Source organism: Budorcas taxicolor, chromosome 19, assembly GCF_023091745.1.
Source record: "Budorcas taxicolor isolate Tak-1 chromosome 19, Takin1.1, whole genome shotgun sequence".
NCBI lineage: Eukaryota > Metazoa > Chordata > Mammalia > Artiodactyla > Bovidae > Budorcas > Budorcas taxicolor.
Window position 1 is genome coordinate 35,408,024 of NC_068928.1, and position 23,449 is coordinate 35,431,472.

A 23,449-nucleotide genomic window follows, 5' to 3' on the forward strand; every position below is an offset into this window, starting at 1 on the left:
CCAGGGACGCCTCCATATCTTCATCTATTCATCTGTCGATGGACACTTAGGTTGCTTCTGTATCTTAGCTATTGTATATAATGTTGCTATGGTACGTATATGTTTTTGAATTAGTGTTTTATTTTCTTTGGATACATACCCAGAAGTGAATTCCTGGATCGTATGGTGGTTCTGTTTTTTATTTTTTAAGGAATCTCTATACTGTTTTCTATAGCGGCTGTAGCAATTTAACATTCCCACCAATCGTGCACAAGTGTTCTCTTTTCTCCACATTCTTTCCAGTACTTGTTATTTCTTGTCTTTTGGGTAATAGTCATTCTCACAGGTATGAGATGATGTCTCATTGTGGTTTTGACTTGCATTTCTGTGATAATTAGTGATGATGAGCATCTTTTCATATGCTTGCTGGCCATCAGTATGTCTTCTTGGGAAAAATGTTCAGGTCTTCTGCTCATTTTTTAATCAGATTGTTCTTTAAAATAATTGTGTTATATGAGTTCTTTATGTGTTCTGGATATTAACCCCTATCCAACATATCATTTGCAAATATCTTCTTCCATCTAGTAGCTTACCTTTTTGTTTTGTTGATGGCTTTGTTTGCTCTACATGAGTTTTTTAGTTGGATATATCCCTACTCATTTATTTGTGCTTTTATTGCCTTTGCCTGAAGAGATAAATCAAAAAAAAAAATTAAGACCAATGTCAGAGTGCATACTACCTATGTTTTCTTCTAGGACTTCTATGGTTTCAGGTTTTACATTTTAGTCTTTAGTCCATTTTGAGTTTATTTTTGTATATGAGGTAAGAAAATGGTCCAGTTTCATTCTTTTACATGTAGCTGTCCAGTTTTCCCAGTGTTATTTATTGAAGAGACTGTCTTTCTCACAGTGTATATTCTTGCCTCCTGTATCATAGATTAATTAACCATTTAAGTATTGATTCATTTCTGGGCTCTTATTCTGTTCCATTGATGTATGTGTTTGTTTTTGTGGCAGTACCATACTGTTTTGATTACTGTAGCTTTGTTATATAGTTTGAAATCAGGGACCATTTTACCTTAGTGTTGTTTTGTCAAGATTGCTTTGGTTCTTTGAGATTTTCTGTGGTTCCATAAAAACTTTAGGATTATTTGTCCTAGACTGCTCAACAGGTAAAGAATCTGCCTGCAGTGCAGGAGACACAGAAAACTTGGGTTCAATTCCTGGGTTGGGAAGATCTCCTGGAGAGTAGGAAATGGCAACTCACATAAGTATTCTTGCCGGAAAATCCCATGGACAGAGGAACCTGGCAGGCTACAGTCCATGGGATCACAAAGAGTTGGACATGACTGAGCATGCATGCGTGTGAAAAACCCTATGGGTATTTTGATAGAAATTGAATTGAATCTGTAGACTGCTTTGGATGGTGTGGAATTTTAACCATACTAATTCTTCTAGCCCATGATGGTGTTTAGAGTACCAGTCTTTCACTTCCTTAGTTATGTTTATCCCTAGATATTTTATTCTTTTTGGTAGGATTGTTTCCTGAATTTCTCCTTCTAATAGTTCATTGTTAGTGTATAGAAATGCAACAAATTCCTGTATATTAATTTTGTGTCATACAACTTTACTGAATTCGTTCATTCTCATAGTTTTGTGGTAGAGTCTTTCTTCTATGTGTAGTATTGTGCCATCTGCAAATAGCTATAGTCTTACTTCTTTTCCAGTTTGAATGCCTTTTATTTCTTGTCTGATTTGTGGCCAGGACTTCCAGTACTATGTTAAATAAAAATGGTGAAAGTAGGGGGACTTCCTGGCAGTCCAGCGTTTAAGACTCTGTGCTTCCACTGCAAGGGGGCACAGGTTTGATCCCTGTGCAGGAAACTAGGGTCCTGCACGTTGCACAGCACAGCCCCCCACCCCCCTCCCACACACACAAGTGGTGAGAGTGGATGTTCTTGTAGGAAAAGCTTTTAGGTTTTACTGTCGAGTATGATGTTAGCAAGGAGATCCAACCAGTCGATAGTAAAGGAAATCAGTCCTGAATATTCATTGGAAGGACTGAAGCTGAAACTCCAATACTTTGGCCTCCTGATGTGAAGAACTGACTCATTGGAATAGACCCTGATGCTAGGAAAGATTGAAGGTGGGAGAAGAAGGGGATGAGAGAGGATGAGATGGTTGGATGGCATCACCGACTGAATGGACATGAGTTTGAGTAAGCTCCAGGAGTTGGTGATGGACAGGGAAGCCTGGTGTGCTGCAGTCCGTGGGGTCAGAGAGTTGCACACGACTGAGCGACTGAGCGACTGAGCTGAACTGATGATGTTGGCTGTGACTGTCGTATGTATCATTTGTTTTGTTGAGGTACATTTCCTCTGTTCCCATTTTGTTGAGAGGTTTTCTTTTTATCATAACTGGATGAATTTTGTCATGCTTTTCCTGCATCTTTTGAGTTGTGTGATCATGTGTTTTTATTCTTGATTTTTGTTAACATGGTCTGTTGAATGATATACTGCATTCGCTTATATTGAACCCATCCTTGTATCCCTGGGAAAAATCCCACTGGAGCATTGTGCATCATTCTTTGGTTGTCTTGTAGAATTTTGTTCACTAATATTTTGTTGGGGATTTTTGCATCTATTGTTCATCAGGGATATTGGCCTGTAATTTTAATGTTTTTTGTGTGGTGTCTTTGTCTTGTTTTGGTATCAGAGTAACCCTGGCCTCATGGGTTTAGACACATTCCTTCCTCTTTAATTTTTTACAGTAGTTTGAGAAGGATAGGTATTAACTCTTCTTTAAATGTTGGGTGAAATTCCCCCTGGTAGTCTTCTGCTTCTGACGTTTTGTTTGTTGGAAATTTTATTTATTTATTTATTACTGATTCAATTTCTCTACTAGTAATCTGTTCAGATTTCCTAACTTTTCCTGATTTAGTCTTGGAAGATTGTATGTTTCTAGGAGTTTATCTGTTTCTTATAAATTGCCTAATTTGTTGGTGTATAATTGTTTGTAGTAGTCACTTTGGACTATTTGCCTTTCTGTGGAAACTGTTGAAACTTCTCTTTCATTTCATATTTTATTTGGACCCTCTTTTTTTTCTTGAGGAGTTTGACTAAAGATTTATTAAGTTTATCTTTTTTTTCTATTTTCTTAAGAATCTGTTTCACTTATTGCCACTCTAATCTTGATTATTTCCTTCTTCCTGTTAACATTGGGTTTTGTTTTTCTTTCTTTATGTGTAAGGTTAGAGGTTTATTTGAGATTTTTCTTGTTTCTTGAATTTCCCTCTTAGAACTGCTTTTGATGTGATCCATAGATTTTGGAACATTATGTTTCCATTTTCATTTGTTGCAAGGTATTTTTTGACTTCCTCTTTGATTTCTTCATTGACCCATTGGTTGCTTAGTAGCATGTTTACTTTCTATATGTCTATTTTTTGTAGCTTTTTCATGTGGTTGATTTCAGGTCTCATAGTGTTGTGGTTTGAAAAGGTGCTTGATATGGTTTCAGTATTCTTAAATTTATTGAGACTTGTTTTGTGGCCTAGCATGTGGTCTGTTTTGGAGGATGTTTCACATGCATTTGAAATGGATCATAACCCCTCCCCCAAAGAGGACTGCACAGTGTTTGCAGCTTTTGGATGGAATGTTCTTCAAAAGCATAGTTATAGATGAGAGACAAAATCAGGATACAATAGTGAATGTATCAGACTAATTGGCTGATATAAAATACAGTCAATTTACATTTTTAGGTGAATATGTTCTACTTTTCCCCTGGATGTTTTTTCTGTCTTAAGAAATAAAATTAGTTGTATTAAATAGCGTAACAGGTAAAATAGATCTGTACAAAAAGCTGAGTGAGAGGTTTGTTTAAGTGTACTTGTGATTTATTGTGTATTAAAAACAGTGAAAATATGAAAATCATCTGTCAGCATGAAAGTGTGTAATATGCAGCAGTACTAACTGAAAATATCTTTGTATTTTAAGAAAATTAACTTTTGTACTTAGGTGAGATGATGAGTATTTAAGGCTTATAGTTTTAAGATTGTAGACTTATGAAAATAATAGGAATAGACTGTGGTGCATCCATACAGTGGAATATCATTCAGTGCTGAAAAGCAGTGACATAGTGCGCCATGAAAGCACACGGAGGAGCCACGAATAGACACTGCAGAGTGAAAAGCCAGTCTGAGAGGCTACATACATGAAAAGGCTTGATGGGTGGAATGGATGGTGGGAGGGAGGAAGGCAGAGATGAATCGAGGATTCTTAAGGCAGTGAAACTACTCTGTATGAAACTTTAATAGTGGTGGATGTGCTTGTGTGCACTCTCAGTTGCTCAGTCATGTCTGACTCTTTGTGACCCCATGGGCTGCAGCCCGCCAGGTTCCTTTGTCCATGGGATTTTACAGAGAAGAATACTGGAGTGGGTTGCCATTTCTTCCTCCAGGGGATCTTCCCAAGCCAGGGATCAAACCTGCATCTCTTATGTCTCCTGCATTGGCAGGTGGATTCTTTACCACTGAGCCACCTGGGAAGCCCCATAATGGTGGGTACATGTCATTATATATTTGTCCAAATTTGTAGAATATTCAGTACCAAGACTTAATCCTAAGGTAAACTTTGGGGTTTTGGTAAGCTTTGTTTTGGGTAATTATGATGTGTCAGGTAGGTTCATTGACTGTCATACATGTACCACACTGGTGTGGGATGTAGATAGTAGAGGAAGCTCTGGGTGTATGGCGGTAGGGATATGTGGAAAACTGTACTTTTCTCTTGGTTTACTATGAGCCTAAACTGCTCTAAAAAATAGAATCTGTTAAAAAAATAACAGAGTAAGAGGCAAATCCCTGATAGCTCAGTTGGTAAAGAATCTGCGTGCAATGCAGGAGACCCCGGATCAGTTCCTGGATTGGGAAGATCTGCTGAAGAAGGGATAGGCTACCCACTCCAATATTCTTGGGCTTCCCTTGTGGCTCAGCTGGGAAAGAATCTTCCTGCAATGCAGGAGACCTGGGTTCAATCCCTTGGTTGGGAAGATCCCCTGGAGAAGGGAAAGGCTACCCATGCCAGTATTTTGGCCTGGAGAATTCCATGGACTGTACAGTCCATGGGGTCTCAAAGAGTTGGACATGAATGAATGACTTTCACTTCACTTCACTTCAAGAAGCAAGTCACATATAAACTGTGTGTAGTTTGTATGTACTAAATGCCTTGTTTTATGTCATATAGGGTTGCTAAAAAATAATATATATATAGATAATTTCTATGAGATTAGTAAATATAATGTGAAAGGGTTGATAAAAGAATGAGTTGATAGTTTATGAAATTTATTTTTGAGTCAAAAGTAAGAATATGATGCTAAATGAAAATAAGTGAAATGTAAGTTTAATGACTTAAGAAGCAATGAGTGGAAGGTTAAGTAATTATCAATAGAAACAATCCAAAATGCTTTAATGGGACAGAGTGATTAATAGGAATTTAAGAAATTTTTGTAAATAAGCCTCAGCCATTTTGAATAATGATCACTCTCATTTAGGTAAGTATAGGAAATTTCTGGCGATTAGTGGTATTTTGGGGTTTTATGTTTCCATTTCCACATTCTTGCTATTAAGTAGTACAAAGCAACCCAAACCAGTATCAGTTAGCAAGCTGCTATAAACAGGACTTGTTTCTATAAGCTGCAAGCCCAGCTCTCTGTCCCAGGTCACTTGATAAACATCTTGTATGAAAGTTCCTCTCCATGGTTATCTTAATGATATTTAGTTCTTATATTATAATCAGCTAGGGCTGCCATAATAAAATACCACAGACTAGGTGGCTTAAACTGCAGAATTTTTGTACACTTCTTAAAAGAAGTTTTTCTTTCTTCCTTTCTTTGTCTTGACTGTGTCAGGTCTCAGTTGTGGCACACAAGATCTTCAGTCTTCACTGTGGCATGTGAGATAGTTGTGGCATGCAGGATGTTTAGTTGAGGCACAAGAACTCTTGGTTGCGGCATGTGGGATCCAGTTCTCTGACCAGGGATCGAACCTGGGCCCCCTGTGTTGGAAGCACAAAGTCTTAGACACTGGACCACTAAGGAAGTCCCCTCTGACAGTTCTAAAGGCTGGAAAGTGCTGAGAGGCTTGGTTTCTTCTGAGACCGCTATCTCTTGCTGAGTGTGACCTTTTCTCTGTGCGTGTGTAGGGAGAAAGAGATCAGTCCAATGCAGTTAGGACCCCATCTTTATGATTTCATTTAACCTTAATTACCTTTTTATTTTATTTTTATTTGTTTGTCCACACTGTGTGGCTTGCAGGATCTTAGTTCTACCAGGAATTGAACCCAGGCCCCAGCAGTGAAAGTGCTGAGTCCTAGCCACTGAATCACCAGCGAATTCTCCTTAATTGCCTTTTTAAGTCCTGTCTACAGGCATAATTACATTGATTACGGGTTCAGCATATGAATTTGGGCAGGACACAGTCAGTCTCTAACAGTTGGGTCAGGAGACAACAATTCTCCATGGGAGCAAAAGTGGTATGGCTTGATATATCTGATGCTGAAGGGTCTTGTGGGCCGTAATACAGGTTCCCTCCCTCTTCTTTACTTTCTTTGGTTCTGTCACAGGAAGTTGTTGAAGGGTTTTGAGCAGTCACTATCTGACTCCAGGCTACAAATTTAAGAATACAGAGGAGAAAAGACTAGAGCAGAGACACTAGTCAGAAGATAGTAGTAATAATCCAGGCGTGAGATGATGTCTTAGATCAAGGTGGAGGTAAAAGAAATGGTAAAAAGTTGTCAGATTCACGATTTGTTCTAAAGGCAAAATGGACAGAATTTGCTGATGGAACGTAATGTGGGAAAAGAAAAGAGCAAAAGTACAGCTGCAAGATTTTTGCCTAAGAAAATTATGGGAAAGAGCAGATTTGGGAGAGAAAAATCAGTACGTTTGACTTTGTAGACATCATACTATACATAGTTTTTTGTTTCAAAATTTCAGATATAGCAATAATATTCAACATCCTTCTTTTAAGTTCTAGGCACTATTCCATGTCAGTGCTTATGGATAATGATGCGTTCATTTTAACAGTGGTTTCCCAGGTATCGCTGCTGCTGCTGCTGCTGCTAAGTTGCTTCAGTTGTGTCTGACTCTGTGCGACCCCATAGACGGCAGCCCACCAGGCTCCCCCATCCCTGGGATTCTCCAGGCAAGAACACTGGAGTGGGGTGCCATTTCCTTCTCCAATGCATGAAAGAGAAAAGCGAAAGTGAAGTCGTGTTTGACTCTTCGCGACCCCATGGACTGCAGCCCACAGGCTCCTCCGTCCATGGGATTCTCAAGACAAGAGCACTGGAGCGGGTGCCGCTAGTGGTAAAAAATCTGCTTGCCAATGCAGGAGACACAAGAGAAGAGGGTTTGATCCGTGGGTGGAGGGAAGAGTCACTGGAGTAGAAAGTGGCAACCCGCTCCAATATTCCTTCCTGGAAAATTCCATGAACAGAAGAGCCAGTGCTTATGAATAATACTACATTCATTTTAACAGTACCTTTAATTGTTGTATTAAAAACACACATGCCAGAATACTGCAGTGATAAGGGAACACTCTGTCTGACTTCAGTACCTTTGGACTGTGAAACTTTTGCACCTTGTTTTATGTCCCTGCATATGTTCCAGTGTCTGTTGCTTTATAGTCTTTGGGAACTTGAATAGAATTTGTGTCCTGCTTTTGTGTGAAAATTGTATAAGTTTTAATTATGTTGAATTGGTCCATAGTGCTTTTCAGGTCTACTGTATCCTTTTACTTTTCTATCTATTCATTCTATTAACTTTTGAAGGTTTGATATTGAAGATCCAATTTAAAATCTTAATTTATTTACTTAAAAAATAATTCTAATGTATAATGTAACTATGTGTAACTTTGTTCTGTAATTTTTTTTCTTGTTCTGTAATTTTTAAGTCTCCTGTAAATGTGTTATACTTTCATAATTTAAAAAATAGAAAAGAAAGAGAAAAAGCACATGTGCCAGGTTGTGTTCTATGCTTTTCAAATATTAGATCTTCCTTAATCCTGATAACCAACTCTGATATATTATTATTATTCTTCAACTATAAATAAGGAATAGAGGTCCAGGGAGGTTAATATACCTGATATAACATAACTTGGAAGTAGCTTAGTTACTACATTGTAGTCTATCGTATGACTGTCATACTTTACTTTTCCAACCAATTGATGACATTTGGGAAGGGAATTCCAAATTAATTAGGTAAACTAAGATTTTTACTTGGAGCTTCAATGTCAAACTCTCAAAAATTAATAGAATGAATAGACAGAAAAGTAGAAGGATATAGTGGACCTGAAAAGCACTATTGAGAAAAAGCACATAGAATATTCATTTTCATACCTTTGGGCATCAAGTGTATTTCTATAGCATAAATAACAGTAGTAACAGGGGGTCAGATTATACACGTTGCTTATGTTAATACCTGTCACCAACATGATGTTCAAAAGTGTAATTCCAATTTATTTTCCAATGATGGCAATCATTTTTTATTTCTTTTTATATTTCCCCAATCTGGTAATATTTCTGCTTATCTCCCTGTACATTTTAATGATGAATCAGCACAGTTTATTTGTTATGGTTCTGAGTAGTCTGTTTAAATCCTGTGCTATATGTAGAATTTGTAGGAGTTGTTGGAGAGCATAAAGCATGAGTATTTAGCCAAGGAAAGTGCTTGTGTGAAGGAGGTACATGTTATGTTTGGAATCAGATGGGATGGAGCTGTTTACACAGTAAATTCATTAGATAATAACTCCTCCCCAAAGGGGACTGCACCGTGTTTGCAGATTTTGGATGGAGTCTTCTTAAAAAGCATAGTTATAGATGAAGGACACAATCAGGACAAAAGAGTGAATGCATCAGACTAATAGACTTATGTAAAACAGTCAATTTAAGCACATTGCTTTACTAGCATGTGAGGTAAGTGCAATTGTGCGGTAGTGTGAGCATTCTTTGGCATTGCCTTTCTTTGGGATTGGAATGTAAACTGACCTTTTCCAGTCTTTTGGCCACAGCTGAGTTTTCCAAATTTGCTTGCATATTGAGTGCAGCACTTTCACAGCATCATCTTTTAGGATTTGAAATAGCTCAAATGGAATTCCATCACCTCTAATAGCTTTGTTCGTAGTGATGCTTCCTAAGGCCCACTTGACTTCGCATTCCAGGATGTCTGGTTCTAGGTGAGTGATCACACCATTGTGGTTATCTGAGTCATGAAGATCTTTTTTGTGTAGTTCTTCTGTGTATTCTTGCCACATCTTCTTAATAGCTTCTGCTTCTGTTAGGTTCATACCATTTCTGTCCTTTCTTTGCATGAAAAGTTCCCTTGGTATCTCTAATTTTCTTAAAGAGATCTCTAGTCTTTCCCATTCTATTGTTTTCCTCTATTCCTTTGCATTGATCACTAGGAAGGCATTTTTAAAATCTCTCCTTGCAATTCTTTTGAACTCTGCATTCAAATAGGTATATCTTTCCTTTTCTCCTTTGCCTTGAGTTTCTTTTCTTTTCTCAGCTATTTATAAGGCCTCCTTAGACAACCATTTGCTTTTTTGCATTTCTTTTTCTTTGGATAGTCTTGATCCCTGCCCCCCTGTACAATGTCACGAACCTCCGTCCACTTCAGGCACTCTGTCTATCAGATCTAATACTGTGAATCTGTTTGTCACTTCCTCAGTATAATCATAAAGGATTTGATTTCGGTCATACCTGAATGATCTAGTGGTTTTCCCTACTTTCTTCAGTTTAAGTCTGAATGTGGCAATAAGGAGTTCATGATCCAAGCCACAGTCAGCTCCCAGTCTTGTTTTTGCTGACTGTATAGAGTTTCTCCATCTTTGGCTGCAAAGAATATAATCAGTCTGATTTCAGTATTGACTATCTGGTGATGTCCATGTATAGAGTCCTCTCTTGTGTTGTTGGAAGAGGGTGTTTGCTCTGACCAGTGCATTCTCTTGGCAAAACTCTGTTAGCTTTTGTCCTGCTTCATTCTGTACTCCAAGGCCAAATTTGCCTGTTACTCCAGATATCTCTTGACTTCCTACTTTTCCATTCCAGTCCCCTATGATGAAAAGGACATCTTTTTTTTGGTGTTAGTTCTAGAAGGTCATGTAGGTCTTCTTAGAACCGTTCAACTTCAGCTTCTTCAGCATTAGTTGCTGGGGCATAGACTTGGATTGCTGTGATATTGAATGATTTGCCGTGGAAACGAACAGAGATCATTCTGTCGTTTTTGAGATTGCATCCAAGTAAGCATTCAGACTCTTCAGTTGACTCTGATAGCTACTCCATCAAAATCCTCCAAGCCAGGCTTTAAGAGTATGTGAACCGTGAATTTCCAGATGTTCAAGCTGGATTTAGAAAAGGCAGAGGAACCAGAGAGCAAATTGCCAACATCCGTTGGATCATTGAAAAATCAGGAGAGTTCCAGAAAAACATCTACTTTTGCTTTATTGACTATACCAAAACCTCTGACTGTGTGGATCACAACAAACTGGAAAATTCTGAGAGATGGGAATATCAGACCGCCTGACCTGCCTCCCGAGAAATCTGTTTGCAGGTCAGGAAGCAACAGTTAGAACTGGACACGGAACAAAAAACTGGTTCCAGGTTGGGAAAGTAGCACGGCAAGGCTGTATATTGTCACCCTGCTTTTTTAATTTATATGCAGAGTACATTATTTGAAATGCCAGGCTGGATGAAGCACAAGCTGGAATCAAGATTGCTGGAGAAATATCAATAACCTCAGATACGCAGATGACACCACCCTTATGGCAGAAAGCAAAGAAGAACTAAAGAGCCTCTTGACGAAAGTGAAAGAGGAGAGTGAAACAGTTGGCTTAAAACTCAACATTCAGAAAACTAAGATCATGGCATCCAGTCCCATCACTTCATGGCAAATCAATGGGGAAACAGTGGAAACAGTGACAGATTTTATTTTGGGGGGCTCTAAAATCACTGCAGATGGTGACTGCAGCCATGAAATTAAAAGATGCTTGCTCCTTGGAAGAAAAACTATGACAAACCTAGACAGCATATTAAAAAGCAGAGACCTTACTTTGCCAACAAAGTTCTGTCTAGACAAAGCTATGGTTTTTTCAGTAGTTATGTATGGATGTGAGAGTTGGACTATAAAGAAAGCTGAGTGCCAAAGAATTGATGCTTTTGAACTGTGGTGTTGGAAAAGATTCTTGAGAGTCCCTTGGACATCAAGGAGATTCAACCAGTCCATCCTAAAGGAAATCAGTCCTGAATATTCATTGGAAGGACTGATGCTGAAACTGAAACTCCAATACTTTGGCCACCTGACGCAAACTGACTCATTGGAAACAACCCTCATGCTGGGAAAGATTGAAGGTGGGAGGAGAAGGGGACAACAGAGGATGAGATGGTTGGATGGCATCATGAACTCAATTGGCATGAGTTTGAATAAACTCCGGGAGTTGGTGATGGACAGGGCGGCCTGGCGTGCTGTAGTCCATGGGGTCACAAAGAGTCGGACACGGCTGAATGACTGAACTGAACTGAATTAACACATTAGATTAGTTTTGGATTAGTTTGTGTTCATTTGAAGTTTCTTTTGCTTCTCTTTGTTTTCCTCAGTATGCTATTTGTGAGATTCCTCCGTGATGTGCACAGCAATAATTTCTTCGTTTTCATTATTGTATAGTATTCTAGTACATGAATATTTATACATTTTTCAGTTGATCAATATTTGGGTTGGTTCCATGTTGGAACACAAATAGTGCTGCTGTGGGCATTGTTTTAAAATGCCTTTTGGTGGACACATAGACATATCATAGTAATGAGCTTGTTTTGTCATAGGAGTGGCATATAATTCAACTTTATTAAATCTTGCCAAACAGTTTTCAAATTGGTATACCAGTTTATACTCCCACCACCAGTGTATGAAAGTTGTACTTTTTAAAAAAGTCTTTATTGAATTCATTACGATATTGCTCCTGCTTTCTGATTTTGGTTTTTGGCCAGGAGGCATGTGGGATCTTAGCTCCCTGACTGGGGTTAGAAGCCCTCCCACACGCAGCCCCCCGCAACGCACCCTTCTGGAGGGCGAAATCCCAACCACCGGACCACCAGGGAAGTCCGAGTGTGAAAGTTCCTTACCAGAACTTGTTCCTTACCAACACTTTTTATTTCAGGTCTTCTGACAGGTATATAGTGGATTTTTGCATGGCTTGCGGGATCTTTGTTCCTTGACCAGGGTTCAAACTCAGGTGCTTGACAGTGAGAGTGCACAGTCCTAACCACTGGATTACCAGGACTACCACATTTTAGTTTTGATATGTATTTCATCATGATTAATTAAGTTGGTTACATATTTTACGTGGCAGTTTGATACTTTTGAATTGTAGTACCTGTGATTAGGTTCTTTCCAGAAGAGAGGGTTTTTTGTTTCAAGTAATAAAGGAGCACTCTCTATACTTTTTTCCCCCAAAATGAAAATTTAAAGTAGATTCCAATACATAAAACAAATTAAAAGAAGTACTTCTTGAGAGGCAGAATGCCATGATAAATAAAAGCAGATTCTGGGCCTAGTCTCATCCATTAGGAGTTGTAATTCTGCCATTTACTAGTTTTGTGAATTTGGGCAAGTTACTTAACCCCTATTTACTTCAGTTTTCTTATCCTTAAAATGAAATGTAATGAAGTTTCATCATAAAGTTAATGTCATGGTCAAGTTAGGTTTTTTTTTTTTTTTCAAGTTAGGTTTTTAATATAAAGTACCTAGGACAGTGCATGGTACTTGACAAGTACTGTGTAATTCTGGCTGTTAGTGGTGGAGATGAATATAAATTTATTTATGAACTTATACAAAGTTAGTTGAGAATGAGGCTCTACTGTTGTGCACAAATTTGAAATGAGGGTTATGGATGATCAGTTCAGTCGCTCAGTCATGTCCAATTCTTTGTGACCCCATGGACTGAAACACGCCAGGCTTCCCTGTCTATCACCAACTCCCAGAGCCTACTCAAATTCATGTCCATCGCATCAGTGATGCCATTCAACCGTCTCATCCTCTGTTGTCCCCTTCTCCTCCCACCTTCAATCTTTCCCAGTGTCAGGGTCTTTTCCAATGAATCAGTTCTTTGCATCAGGTGGCCAAAGTATTGGAGTTTCCGTTTCAGCATCAGTCCTTCCAATGAATATTCAGGACTGATTTCCTTTAGGATGGACTGATTGAATCTCCTTGATGTCCAAGGGACTCTCAAGCGTCTTCTCCAACACCACAGTTCAAAAGCATCAATTCTTTGGCACTCAGCTTTCTTTATAGTCCAACTCTCACATCCATACATGACTCCTGGAAAAACTATAGCTTTGACTAGATGGACCTTTGTTGGTAAAGTAATGTCTCTGCTTTTTAATATGCTGTCTAAGTTTGTCATAGTTTTTTTTTTTTTCCCAAGGAGCATGCGTCTTTTAATTTCATGGCTGCAGTCACCATCTGCAGTGATTTTGGAGCCCCCCAAAAAGTAAAGTCTGTCACTCTTTCCGCTGTTTCCCCATCTATTTGCCATGAAGTGATGGGACCAGATGCCATGATCTTAGTTTTCTGAACGTTGAATTTTAAGCCAAATTTTTCACTCTCCTCTTTCACTTTCATCAAGAGGCTCTTCAGTTCTTCTTTGCTTTCTGCCATAGGGTGGTGTCATCTGCGTATCTGAGGTTATTGATATTTCTCCTGGCAATCTTGGATTTCCATGGTGGCTCAGATGGTAAAGTGTCTGCCTACAATGTGGTAGACCCGGGTTTAATTCCTAGGTCGGGAAGATCCCCTGGAGAACGAAATGGCAACCCACTGTAGTACTCTTGCCTGGAAAATCCCATGGACAAAGAAGCCCGGTAGGTTACAGTCCATAGAGTTGCAAAGATTTGGACACGACTGAGCGACTTCACTTTCTTTTCTTTTCTTTTCCCTGCAGTCTTGATTCCAGCTTGTGCTTCATCTGGCCCGGCATTTCTCATGATGTACTCTGCATATAAGTTAAATAAGCAGGGTGACAATATACAGCCTTGACATACTCTTCTCCTGATTTGGAACCAGTCTGTTGTTCCATGTCCACTTCTAACTGTTGCTTCTTGACCTGCATACAGATACCTCAGGAGGCAGGTCAGGTGGTCTGGTATTCCCATCTCTTCAAGAATTTTCCATGGTTTGTTGTGATCCACACAGTCAAAGGCTTTGGTGTAGTCAATAAAGCAAAAGTAAATGTTTTTCTGGAACTCTCTTGCTTTTTCAATGATCCAGCAGATGCTGGCAATTTGATCTCTGGTTCATCTGCCTTTTCTAAATCCTGCTTGAACATCTGAAAGTTCACAGTTCACATACTGTTGAAGCCTGGCTTGGAGTATTTTGAGCATTACTTAGTTAGCGTGTGAGAAGAGTGCAATTGTCCGATAGTTTGAACCTTCTTTGACATTGTCTTTCTTTGAGATTGGAATGAAAACTGACCTTTTCCAGTCCTGTGACTACTGCTGAGTTTTTCGAATTTGCTTGCATATTGAGTGCAGCAGTTTCACAGCATCATCTTTTAGGATTTGAAATAGCTCACCTGGAGTTCCATCACCTCCACTAGCTTTGTTGTGGTGCTGCTTCTTAAGGCCCACTTGACTTCGCCTTCTAGGATTTCTGGCTCTAGGTGAGTGATCACACGAGTGGTTATCTGGGTCATGAAGATCTTTTTTGTTTCTGTCAGGTCCATACCATTTCTGTCCTTTATTGTGCTCATCTTTGCCTGAAATGTTCCCTTGGTATCTCTGATTTTCTTGAAGAGATCTCTAGTCTTTCCCCTTCTACTGTTTTCCTCTCTCTCTTTGCACTGATCACTGAGGAAGGCTTTCTTATCTATCCTTGCTATTCTTTGCAATTTTATTTTAGCCTCAGTCTCCAGTTTTTTGTTTTGGTTGCACAATTTGAGGAAAATTTTGATTCATATAGATGAGCAATTAAAAACACTTAAGGTTCACCCAGTAATTTTAGGATTGTGCTTTTAGAACAATTTAATTGACAAAAAATAGTAGAAAATGTTTATATTGAAATTGTTACTAAATATAATATCTACATTTGGTTGGATTTCTTGTTTTTAAATAAAAATCACAGAGGCTTCAGTATCTATTGTGTTATCGCAGAACAGCTGCCTTACAGATTTGCTTTTTATTGCTTTCAGCCACAAAATAAGATGAGCAGCCCATGTCCTCAGGCCTTCCATGGCCCGATAACTCTCTAGCTAGTATAGTGTATGTACTTATTGTTGCAAATTTAATGAGCCAACACATAGGCTTGATTAAAAACAAACTGAAAGAGCTACACTTTTCCTAATTCATGGCATATTTTCAAGGTACTCAAATAAAGGTGTAGAGCTACACAAATAAAAAACATGAGTTTACCAGTCAGCACAAGTTATGTGTTACGTGGTGTCTGGCATGTTAATGTTAGGCATATAAAAACATTCATGTATGTGCTGTTACAGTTCATAGTAGTTAACTCTTAGAGCCAGCTGACACAGTCACCAGCTGGCTCTTATAAACAATCTTGCATGTTTGTAGCTGTCTGACCGTTATACCAAGAGAACGTTTCCAACTATGCTCATGCTTTCAAACAGACTAACGAGAGTATCTTGACAGACTCCTTTAGCACCAGCTTTACCTGGCACCAGCCGACTGTCGCCCACTGCTCTTTAGTCAGCATGAGCTCCTGCAGCCTGGCTGTCTCTTCTCTGCCTCGCCGGCTCCATGGTTCTGTGTTCCCGTCTCTGTAGTAGCAGTACCTGCTTGCTATAGCCCCGTGCTGTCTAGCTTGAGCACTGTAATTTCTTCCTGGTCCTGCTTGGATTCCATTTTCTCTCAGAATCATTCCTCTCTGGTACCATCTTATGTCGGGGTCTAAAATTTATTTTTAAAATATTGAAATTGTGCTCTATCCCAACTCAGTGCTACTCACAAACTCCATCAGCAGAGGGAGCTAAATACAGGAAGATGAGTCCCTGAAATTAAGACCTGAAGTTGAAGAAAGTGCTTATAAAAACAGTAACATGTTCACATACTGCTCAATAATGAAAAAGAGGTGGAATACTATTAGAAATCAGTGGTTTGGGGTTCAGTTCAGTTCAGTTCAGTCGCTCAGTCGTGTCTGACTCTTTGTGACCCCATGAATCGCAGCACACCAGGCCTCCCTGTCCATCACCAACTTCCGGTGTTTACCCAGACTCATGTCCATCGAGTTGGTGATGCCTTCCAGCCATCTCATCCTCTGTCATCCCCTTCTCCTCCTGCCCCCAATCCCTCCCAGCATCAGGGTCTTTTCCAATGAGTCAACTCTTGGGGTTAGGCTCAGGTTAGGCTCAACTCTTGGGGTTAGGCTCTGTGAGGAGATTTGTGGAATCTTTTTCAAAGAGGTAATTCTCTATCATGTTAAAAGCCTACTTAGATAAGGATGTTTATTATATAAGCATATTGGGAGAAGCAGTTAGATGTTTAGTCTTTTTAAAAATATTCTGTTTATTCCCTCTCCATAGATTTTATTAAGGACATGAAGCAAGGTCACTAGCCTTGTGAAGAATTTCATATGGAGTAACGAGGCTTGAAGTTACCAAGGATTATGGATAAACCAGTCCAAGTTTAAAAGATAGAATTTTCAAGTAAACTTTTTATTTGGTTTTGATTAAGTGTATGTATCTTAATTTCAGTTAGCAGACTTGAAGAAAGAGAAGCAGAACTGAAGAAAGAATATAATGCCTTGCATCAGAGACACACTGAGGTGGGTTTCTAGGTTGGTTCTTACCATATTAACATTAAGATAAAGAAATTAAGCCTAGAAAATATGTTTTAATTTTTCTTTGAAAATCAGCCAGTGTTATCCTTGGGGGTTATTATTCACGAAGACTTTAAATTTCATGTAGCATTTACTCAGTTACCAAATGCTGACTTTAATGTCTTTTATCTGGAGTTAACTTTTCATGTTATGAAAAATGTAATTATTAAGGCATTTCCAATAGTTATGTTTTTGACTGGTTGAGTAAAAACCTAACTTGTACATATTAAAAAGTATATGTGATACTAATAGAGAGAATTGATATAACTTATTGTGATACCTGTTGGGAAATGATGGATTGCTAAATTGTTGGTCAGAGTCTCTACATTTTTAATTTGTATTAAGCTCATAACAAATGGCAAACACATTATAATGTCTTAAAATGGCTCTAAAACAGGCTTTCTGCATGAAGTTTCAGTGTTTTAGTTAATAACTCTAGCACATAATCTCTTTAAAGCATCTTAGAAAATGTACTTGAGGGTCTTTTTAAACTCCTTTTAATGATTCTCTGTCAGCCTTTTCTGCGTTGCGTTTGTTTCTCTCTGTCTCCTCCATGTGAAAATTGTGAACTAGGGTTCACATACTTAAATAGAATTTTCATAGACATATGCACTGTTACATGAAGAAAATGATTGCTCTCTCTCTTTCTAGTCCAGTCTTTCCCATGATACAGATGGGTACAGTCTTTAGCTTCCATTTACCTTTCAGTATTGGGGGTGATCTCTTATCCTGCCTCTGGTAGGGACCTATATTGTTGCTTTTAAGTAGTATAAAACCCCACCGCACTCAGTTTCATTTGTTTTTGAGAGTAATGTGCTTTTAACACCTTCCGCACCTTGTTGGAATTTCTTCCTGGCATGTGAGGTTTGTTACTGTTTTAGCTAACATAGCCATGTACCAAGCATGAAGTGTCACGGAATTGATATTGAGTGGTAAAGGAAAAAGACTGGCCACAGAGGGCTGGAACCGTAGAGCTCTGGGAAAACAGAAACAGCTTACACAGCAGCCTTTCAGTATGAAAAGATAACCACATTTTAGTAAGATGGTATTTGGTACATATTAAGACTGTTAAAAAACAATTGGTTGTTAAAGGTTTATTGTTTGTTTTTTCACACCATTCATTTCATGCCCCAGCAGTGCCCTGTACTGGTAGTTATCATCAATGCTGATAATTACAAACACGTTTGGGGGAATAGGTTTATGTGCCATAAATAATTGGTAGTAATGAATTATGTTTTTCTTAATTGAAGGTTTTAATTAATCATTGTAATAATTGAGGATTGTTAAATTGAAATATGTCTAAAACATATGCTGTCTTGAAAAAGTCATTGTAAAGTGAAATAACATATTTTCTCTCATATATGTACATAGTTTTTGTATTTCTATTCCTTCAGAGAAGAACGGTCTAAAAGAAAAAAAGAAGGATCTCAGGAAAATCTTAAACACCAAGGCAGAGAGTTGGGCCTGTCTAATAACTGTGACAGATCTTACATGTAGCATTTTCACAAGATCCCCTCCTTTAGACATAAGCAGCTTCTGTCCTCTGATAGGCTGTCTGTATTTTGCTCTGCCTCAAGGAATGTTTCTAAGACACAGATATGGCTTCTTTAAAATGTTTGTGTGTTTATACATCTGTACTAGAAATACCATTCAATTAGCAATTATAAATTGCTGCTGCTGCTGCTGCTGCTGCTAAGTTGCTTCAGTCGTGTCCGACTCTGTGCGACCCCATAGATGGCAGCCCACCAGGCTCCTCTGTCCCTGGGATTCTCCAGGCAAGAGTACTGGAGTGGGTTGCCATTGTCTTCTCCGTGTAAATTGCTATCCAATGCTAAAGAACTAGGTCATTTAAAGGTAAATTTTTAAAACCTTCAGAGAAAGGAAGTCTGAAGGGTTTAATTTTTCCACTGTTACTTCTAACTCAGTAACCTTTTTAAAGGTACACAGAAAAGTTGTTTAGACAGCACTTCTGTCAAACACGTTGTTTGCTGCATAAGGGAAATCTCGGGCTCATTTCGTAATATGAATAACTGTTCTCTAATCAAATTTTGACAGAATGTGGTCCACTGGAGAAGGGAATGGCAAACCACTTCAGTATTCTTGCCTTGAGAACCCCATGAACAGTACGAAAAGGCAAAATGATAGGATACTAAAAGAGGAACTCCCCAGGTCGGTAGGTGCCCAATATGCTACTGGAAATCAGTGGAGAAATAACTCCAGAAAGAATGAAAGGATGGAGCAAAAGCAAAAACAATACCCAGTTGTGGATGTGACTGGTGATAGAAGCAAGGTCCAATGCTATAAAGAGCAATATTGCATAGGAACCTGGAATGTTAGGTCCATGAATCAAGGCAAATTGGAAGTGGTCAAACAGGAGATGGCAAGAGTGAACGTCGACATTGTAGGAATCAGCGAACTAAAATGGACTGGAATGTGTGGCTTTAACTCAGATGGCCATTATATCTACTACTGTGGGCAAGAATCCCTTAGAAGAAATGGAGTAGCCATCATAGTAAACAAGAGTCTGAATTGCAGTACTTGGATGCAATCTCAAAAACGACAGAATGATCTCTGTTCGTTTCCAAGGCAAACCATTCAATATCACAGTAATCCAAGCCTATGCCCCAACCAATAATGCTGAAGAAGCTGAAGTTGAACGGTTCTATGAAGACCTACAAGACCTTTTTGAACTAACACCCCAAAAAGATGTCCTTTTCTTTATAGGAGACTGAAATGCAAAAGTAGGAAGCCAAGAAACACCTGGGGTAACAGGCAAATTTGGGCTTGGAATACGGAAAGAAACAGGGCAAACGCTAATAGAGTTTTGCCAAGAGAACGCACTGGGCATAACAAACACCCTCTTTCAACAACACAAGAAAGGACTCTACACATGAATGTCACTAGATGGTCAACACTGAAATCAGATTGATTATATTCTTTGCAGCCAAAGATGGAGAAGCTCTATACAGTCAGCAAAAACAAGACCGGGAGCTGACTGTGGCTCAGATCATGAACTCCTTATTGCCAAATTCAGACTTAAATTGAAGAAAGTAGGGAAAACCACTAGACCATTCAGGTATGACCTACATCGAATCCCTTACGATTATACAGTGGAAGTGAGAAATAGATTTAAGGGCCTAGATCTGATAGATAGAGTGCCTGATGAATTATGGACGGAGGTTTGTGACATTGTACAGGAGACAGGGATCAAGACCATCCCCAAGAAAAAGAAATGCAAAAAAGCAAAATGGCTGTCTGGGGAGACCTTACAAATAGCTGTGAAAAGAAGAGAAAGGAAAAGCAAAGGAGAAAAGGAAAGATATAAGCATCTGAATGCAGAGTTCCAAAGAATAGCAAGGAGAGATGAGAAAGCCTTCTTCAGTGATCAGTCCAAAGAAATAGAGGAAAACAACAGAATGGGAAAGACTAGAGAGCTTTTCAAGAAAATTAGAGATATCAAGGGAACATTTCATGCAAAGATGGGCTCGATAAAGGACAGAAATGGTATGGACCTAACAGAAGCAGAAGACATTAAGAAGAGGTGGCAAGAATACACAGAAGAACTGTACAACAAAGATCTTCATGACCAAAATAATCATGATGGTGTGGTCACTCACCTAGAGCCAGACATTCTGGAATGTGAAGTCAAGTGGGCCTTAGAAAGCATCACTACGAACAAAGGTAGTGGAGGTGATGGAATTCCAGTTGAGCTATTTCAAATCCTAAAGGATGATGCTGTGAAAGTGCTGCACTCAATATGCCAGCAAATTTGGAAAACTCAGCAGTGGCCACAGGACTGGAAAAGGGCAGTTTTCATTCCAATGTCAAAGAAAGGCAATGCCAAAGAATGCTTAAACTACCGCACAATTGTATTCATCTCACATGCTAGTAAAGTAATGCTCAAAATTCTCCAAGCCAGGCTTCAGCAATACGTGAATCGTGAACTTCCAGATGTTCAAGCTGGTTTTAGAAAAGGCAGAGGAACCAGAGATCAAATTGCCGATCATGGAAAAAACAAGAGAGTTCCAGAAAAACGTCTATTTCTGTTTTATTGACTATGCCAAAGCCTTTGACTGTGTGCATCACAATAAACTGTGGAAAATTCTGAAAGAGATGGAATACCAGACCACCTGACCTGCCTCTTGAGAAACCTGTAAGCAGGTCAGGAAGCAACAGTTAGAACTGGACATGGAACAACAGACTGGTTCTGTCTGTACGTCAAAGCTGTATATTGTCACCCTGCTTATTTAACTTATATGCAGAGTACATCATGAGAAATGCTGGGCTGGAAGAAGCACAAGCTGGAATCAAGATTGCCAGGAGAAATATCAATAACCTCAGATATGCAGATGACACCACCCTTATGGCAGAAAGTGAAGAGGAGCTAAAAAGCCTCTTGATGAAAGTAAAAGAGGAGAGTGAAAAAGTTGGCTTAAAGCTCAACATTCAGAAAATGAAGATCATGGCATCTGGTCCCATCACTTCATGGGAAATAGATGGGGAAACAGTGGAAACAGTGTCAGACTTTATTTTTTGGGGCTCCAAAATCACTGCAGATGGTGATTGCAACCATGAAATTAAAAGACGCTGACTCCTTGGAAGAAAAGCTATGACCAACCTAGGTAGTATATTGAAAAGCAGAGACATTACTTTGCCGACTAAGGTCCGTCTAGTCAAGGCTATGGTTTTTCCAGTGGTCATGTATGGATGTGAGAGTTGGACTGTGAAGAAAGCTGAGTGCCAAAGAATTGATGCTTTTGAACTGTGATGCTGGAGAAGACTCTTGAGAGTCCCTTGGACTGCAAGGAGATCCAACCAGTCCATTCTGAAGGAGATCAGTCCTGGGTGTTCTTTGGAAGGACTGATGCTGAAGCTGAAACTCCAGTACTTTGGCCACCTCATGCAAAGAGTTGACTCATTGGAAAAGACTCTGATGCTGGGAGGGATTGGGGGCAGGAGGAGAAGGGGATGACAGAGGATGAGATGGCTGAATGGCATCACCGACTCAATGGACAGGAGTTTAGGTAAATTCCGGGAGTTGGTGATGGACAAGGAGGCTTGGCGTGCTCTGATTCATGGGGTCGCGAAGAGTCGGACGTGACTGAGCAACTGAACTGAACTGACTGAATCAAATTCAAAATTTTATGCACATTATTGAATTTGCTTAAAAGGACAGTGGAGGAAATTTACATACTCATTAACCACCAAAAACTTGAACCCTTGTCTTACTCTAGGGAGTGTTTAAATGCATTGTCATCTTATCCTCTGAGCAAACTCTTTATCACTCACCCCATTTTACAAACAAGCTTAAAAGCGAATATGGAGTGATTTGTCCCAAATGCTATGCTAGTATGTGACTGGATTTGAATCTAGGTCTCTCTGATTCCCTTTTCCTGAATTTTTGGTGCTTTTAAGCTGTGAAACACATGGATGTTAAATGCACTAGAAGATTTTCTGTCTCTTTGTTTCATGGTGTCTCAACCATTTTAAGAATTGTGGCCTTGTGGATATACTTACTGAGCTGTATGGAAAGATTAAAGGCCAACAGAATTAAAAGGATTATGCTGTTTGTCTCCAAAATCTCTCTTTTTTGCCTTGTTTTTCTAATAACTATTGTCTTGCATTTCAGTTTTAGCCAAAGCTAAATCAACCTCTGCCTGAAGATTTCTCTAGGTGGGAGGGGATTTGGGATGTTCCAAACAATGTGCTTGGGATCCTTCTCCATGACTCCAGCTACTTGTTGCTGAATTGACTCCTGAATTTATGTGAATTAATATGCACACCTGAGAGAATTGAGAGTTGCAGTTCTGAGATCAGGAGGCATGGGTCTGGTGGACCCTAAATGATTTATCTAAAATATATTATATTTTACTTTCCTGCCTCTCTTTTCTACCTTGCAGTATTCATTGCCCAATACTCAGTTGGTTTTGTTTTGTTTCTGTTTTAATAAAAAACCAGAGCTACTCTGTGAAGCCCTGTAATTAAAATTTACATTTTTATGTATAATTTATTTTATCTACTTTTTTGTGCTTATATAGAATATAGTGCTTATATAGAATATACTTCAGATATCAGGAAATATTTTAGAATGTGGGGTTTTCTTGTGGGTGTGAGGAAAAAAGGACAATGAGCTTATTGCTTGCCTCCAGAATTGACTGAAATGGCACCTAGATATACCACAAGTCAATGCTTAACTGCTCTGATGACTGAGTCAGATTTATCTGAGTTCTGGCTGCAAAGCCAACTAGCCACTGACAGTTAGAAAACAGGTAATCATTAACTAGCTGGTCAGATTGGACAAGTTATTTTAACCTCTTTAAAATAGAGTTTATCTAGAAAATCATATTGTTGTGAGGATTAACTGAAACAATAGCTCTACATGCATTAGCTGATTTGTAGATGGTGATCAATAAATATTAGCAGCCATTTTGTTGTTGTTCTTTTGTCCTATTAAGTGCTAGTTTAACTGGGTTAAAACCAGTTTCATTGTGTAGACCATTTTGGAATGTTAGAATACTGTATCTCTAGTTACTTGGGATCACTTTTTTGATTGGGAATTGGTTTGAACTTCAACATCTAAATTAAAAATTTTTAATTTA

The 23,449-nt window shown here is 38.9% G+C and overlaps 1 protein-coding gene across 2 annotated transcripts in view; it reads left to right on the forward strand.

Moving 5' to 3' along the window:
- SPAG9 (sperm associated antigen 9) overlaps positions 1 to 23,449 on the forward strand; it is a 153,986-nt gene that overhangs the window by 46,832 nt on the left and 83,705 nt on the right. For both annotated transcript variants that reach the window (XM_052658900.1, XM_052658901.1), the window contains exon 3: positions 16,726 to 16,796. In XM_052658900.1, the coding sequence (XP_052514860.1) occupies positions 16,726 to 16,796 (71 nt within the window). The remainder of the gene's footprint in view (positions 1 to 16,725; positions 16,797 to 23,449) is intronic.